This window comes from Mastomys coucha, chromosome X (genome assembly GCF_008632895.1).
Source record: "Mastomys coucha isolate ucsf_1 chromosome X, UCSF_Mcou_1, whole genome shotgun sequence".
In the NCBI taxonomy this organism is placed as follows: domain Eukaryota; kingdom Metazoa; phylum Chordata; class Mammalia; order Rodentia; family Muridae; genus Mastomys; species Mastomys coucha.
In genome coordinates, this window is record NC_045030.1 from 92,668,283 (window position 1) to 92,673,358 (window position 5,076).

At 45.4% G+C, this 5,076-nt stretch overlaps 1 protein-coding gene across 2 annotated transcripts in view; it reads right to left on the reverse strand.

Annotated features, from left to right (window-relative positions):
* Positions 1–670: 670 nt before the first annotated feature.
* Positions 671–5,076, reverse strand: part of LOC116093594 (melanoma-associated antigen B4-like) — a 6,047-nt gene continuing 1,641 nt past the window's right edge. For both annotated transcript variants that reach the window (XM_031375134.1, XM_031375141.1), the window contains exons 2-3: positions 2,005–2,038; positions 671–1,885 (exon numbers count right to left, since the gene is read on the reverse strand). In XM_031375134.1, the coding sequence (XP_031230994.1) occupies positions 850–1,839 (990 nt within the window). In that variant the 5' untranslated portion in view covers positions 1,840–1,885; positions 2,005–2,038 and the 3' untranslated portion in view covers positions 671–849. The remainder of the gene's footprint in view (positions 1,886–2,004; positions 2,039–5,076) is intronic.

Below are 5,076 nucleotides of genomic sequence, written 5' to 3' on the forward strand. Positions count from 1 at the left end.
AAAACATAAACTTTAATTTGTCTACTAACAGAACAAACCCATATGCAGTCTAAATATTACATAATTAGTACATCATGGCAATATCTGGTGAACAGCATTTTGGTTTGTGTATACCACCTGAATTGCCTATTCTAATATATTCCATAATGATGTATACTTAGCTTTCATGAAAATGTCCTGTTCCTCATATCGTCTACATGCCATTTATCTTTTACACAGTATGTTACCCTCTTTCTTATATATAGTTGCTGATAGACTCTGATAACGCATTGTCAGTGGCTATACTAGATACATTTCATACTAGATACAGTGCTACTGGAGAAACTTCCAGAGAACCAATGCTTAATTAATACTTGAAGAAAATAGTAAAGTAACAGAGCTTTATAATTTACTCTCTAACGAATTTGAGTAAAGTTATCAAATCCAAGTTTATTTCACTTAGCATTATACAAAAAGAAAAAAGTATACAACTAACAATCGCACTCATAAAATTTTCAAAGCTAACAATAGAAACTCCCACTTCACTGTTGTTTCACCACTGAATGATATCACATTGCCATGACAATCCCTTCTCCAATGCAACGTTACATAATGTTTTAGTAAAAACAAGGTTTTCCAGTTTGTTCCAAAATAACAAAACAAGTCTTAAACTGACACCTCTTTATGCAGTTAACAGAAAGCATGGCGCAAAGCACTGTTTAGTTCAACAAACATTTGAAAAGTAACAATAGCCTCCATTCTACTAATGTATAACAGGCCTAGAATGGATACATGTTGGTTATGGCATGCTATGAACTCTCTACTGATTAGAAGCCTGACTGTTTTTCAAACACAACAGAACAGACTCAACTACATGTTAGAGGATTTTTTGGATACGACCTTGGAATGAACAGCCTTGCTCTGAACTCTCCTTCTTGGTACCCCTGCCTGATCTCTTAGAGCCAACTGGTAGAGATTAGGGAAGGCACTAGGGACTGTGCCATTGACTTTAGCTAAAACTTCCAGCACTTTCATCTTGGTGGTTTCAGCATGGGCTCTGGGTCCCCACAGGAACTCATAGCTTGGGGGAACACTGCCAGGCACCTGGCGGTACTCCAGGTAATTTTCCTGCATTAAATCTCTTATAAACTCCCCAGGCTCACCAAAGATCAAGTGCTTCTTCCCAGCATATACTCCCACTCCATTCAGAAATTGCCAGACCTCTTGCTCAGTGGCACGGTTACCCTTCATGAAGATCACACCTAGGATGGACATCAGGAGACCGGTTCTGGGCAACCCCCAATTACTACTCAAACTTCCCTCAGTGGAGAGACCCAGTTTGCCCACCAGCATATAGGACTGAGTGCTGGGATCTATTTCCTTCAACTCAAGACCAAAGACTAATTCTAGGCGTGCAGAAGTTCTCCTGAGGATCTCAGGGAACTGTTCCTTATACTTCTTGTTGACTATTGCCAGCATTTCACTCTTTGTAACTGCCTCTTTCATCTTAAACTTATCTAGCAGGTATTCTATCAGCACACTAGCCTTCCTCATGATAGGTTCTTTAAATATGTGCTGAATGGAAGTCCCTGCATGGGAGCCATCTGAACTTTCTGTAACAGCAAGAACAGCAGCATTCCTCACACCTAGACCAGAGCCTGTGCAGGACACACCTGCACCAAAAGATACAGGGGTTCTCAAACCCTGAGGAGCAGAACCACCAGGGAAGCTGGAGCCAACACTTTGGTTAACAGGAGAAGACTCTGCTTCCTCTGCAGTGGGCTGAACTGCTGGGACCTCCCTGCGTGACTGCTGTCGTTTTTCACGGGAGCGGGTCTTACTCTTTTGACCCCTAGGCATGATGACTGAGCTCAGGGCTGAAGTAGAAGAGCTGATAGGCAGGAATCTGGAAGGATAAGAATGACAACCTGTAAGTACCACTGTACTACCAGGTAGAGAATACCTTGGATGTAATGAAGACCTGTTTTTGCAGACTTCCAGGAGAACACCTTTCTAGGAACATACCAAGACTCATGGATCAGCCTCTTTTCTGCAAACCCTGTGGAAGAAATTAAAACTTTTTAGGCCACTGCATAAAAATAAAAGTCTAGTTTCCAAGAGTGGGTTAAGTATTTCACTAGCTTCACTTGGAAGGGCTAAGAAGACAGACAATCTTAGGCCACCATACAGGGGCAGAGGCCTGTACAGATAGACCCACTTAGGCCTCCATACAGGGGCAGCGACCTGTATCTACATAAACCCACTTAAACTGCAATGCAGGAGTATAGGCCTGTAGAGAAAGATCCATTTAAGCTCCATTCAGGGACAGAAACCTGTGCCCATACAAAGCCACTTAGGCTGCCAGACACAGACAGAGGTCTGTAGAGAGAGACACACTTAAGACTGCCACACATCATTGGATGTATGTGCATACAAACCCACTAAGGCTCCCATACGGTGGCCAAAGCCTGTGCAGATAGATCTACTTGGGCTTCCATAAAAGTGTATGGTCTAGAGACATACCAAGTAAAGCCACCATACAGGGACATAGACCTGTACACTGACAAACCCAATTATCCTGCTAGAAAGGAGAAGAGGCCTATGTAAATATTAAGGCTACCATACAAAGACTGAGGCCAGTAGGGACAGACCTACTAAGGCCACTATGCAGAGAAAGAGATCTGTGCCTATACAAACCCACACAGGATTCCAAACAGACATTGGAGAGAATAGACCCACATAAGACCACCACACAGGGGCAGAGGCTTGTGCCCTGACACACAAAATGAGCCTGATAGAAAGGAGAGGAGTCCTGTGGAGACAAGATAACTGAGAGCAACAAACAGGTGCAGACATCTTAGAGACAGACCACCAAGGCCACCAAACAGGGGTGGAGGAGACTTGTGTCCTTACAAACACAGTCTGCTAGAAAGGAACCCGGGCCTGCGCAGATGTACCTACTAAGGCCACCATATAGAAGCAAAGACCTGTATCCATACAACCCAGTTAGGGTACCAGATGGGAAACAATGACATAGGGATGGACCCACTAAGGCTATCATACAGGGGCAGAGACTTGTACTCTGATAAACCCAAATAGCCCTCTCAAAAGGGGAAAAGTCCTGTGCAGATAGACCTCCTAAGGGCCACCATATAGGGGTAAAGACCTATGCCTATACATACCCAATTAGCCGACCACTGAAGGTAGTAGGTGACTCCTGTCTGGATAAACCCAGTAAGGTTACCAAACAGGTGTGGGAAAGATCTGTGCCCATACACACCTAGTTAGGCAGTCAGACTTGGGGAGGGGTGCAGATAGACCCACAGAGACCAATACAAAGGGGCAGAGAGCTATATCTGTACACATGTAATTAGATCACCAGAGGCTGAGTTAGGCAAGGCCCAAGCAGACAGACCCACTAAGGCCACCATACAGGGACAGAGACTTGTTCCCATACAACCAAGTTAGGCTTCCACACAGGGGCAGGGCCTGTACAGACAGACCCACTAGGCCACTAAAGAGGTGCTGAGATTTGTACTCTGACAAACACAAGTAGCCCTCTTGAAAGAGGCAGAGACCTGTGCAGATAGACATACCAAGACCACCATATAGAAGCATAAAACACCAAGACCACCATACAGAAGTGGAGACATGCCCATATACACACACTATTGGGTCACCATAAAATGGTATTTGGGGGGCAGCACTGTGCAGATAGACCCACTATGGCCACCATACAAGGACAGAGGCTTGTGCCATGCTCTAACAAACCTAATTAGTCATCAAAAAGGGGCAGAGTCCTTTACAGACAAACCCACTAAGGCCACTATACAGGGACAGAGATTGTGCCCATACCACCCAGTTAGGCCTCCACACAGAGGCAGGGCTCAGAGACCAACCCACTAAGGCCACCAAACAGGGGTGGTGACTTATGCTTTGTAAAACCCAATTGGCCTTTTCAAAAGGTACAGAGTCCTGACCCAGCAAAGCCACCAGATAAGGGCAGAGACCTATATGTGTATTCAACAAATTAGGCAGTCAGGCATGGGGGTGGGAGAAGCCTGTGGAGATAGAACAACTAAGGACACCATACAGAGCAGAAACTTTTGCCCATACAACCCAGTTAAGCCACCAGACAGTGTCAGGGCTTCTAAAGACAGACCCACTAAGGCAACCTTACAAGAGCCAAGAATCCTGTGAATATAGATCTACCAAAGCCACCATGCAGGTTTGGAGACCTATGCCTGCACAAACCATATTAGGCTACTTCAGGAGCTTGTGGTCGAAGCCTGTGTGGAGAGACCCAATAAGGCCACTATACAGGCTCAGGAACTTGTTCTCTTAAAATCCCCATTAGCCCTTCCGAAAGGGGTGGAGGCCTGTGGCAGAAAGACTAACCAAAGTCACTGTGCAAGAGCTGAGACCTGTATCCACACGCACATTTTATTACCCTGTTATAAGATGGCAGATGGAGATTTGCAGATAGACCCACGAAAGCCACTGTACATGTGCAAAACCTTTTGCCCCTACAACAAAATTAGGCTTCCAGACAGGGGCAGAGCATATAAAGTCAGACCCACTAAAGCCACCTTGAAGGGGTGGAGACCTATTAATGTACAAAACCTATTAGGTGAACTCGGTAACTGGTGGGTAAGGCCTCTGTGGATAGACCCACTAAGGCCACTGTGGAGGGGCAGAGACTTTTGACCATACAACATAGGCTCACCAAAAGTAGCAGGGCTAATTGAGACAGACACACTAAGGCCACCATCCAGAGGTGGTCTCTTGTGTTCCCACAAACCCTATTAGACTCCTTGAAAGGGGCAGAAAACTGAATGTTAACCCATGAAAACCACCATAAAGGGTTGGGAACCTATACCTCTACAAACCATATTAGTCCCTCTCAGGAGCTAGTAGGCAGGTCTTCTGTGGATAGACCCATTAAGTCTACATGTTAGGGGCAGAGACTTTGCCCCTACATCATAGTTAGGTTTCACAATAGGGACAGGGGCTGTAGAGAGAGACCCAGTAGGGCCACCATCCAGTGGTGGAGCCTTGTGATCTCATACAAGTTATTAGCACTCTTGAAAGGGGCTG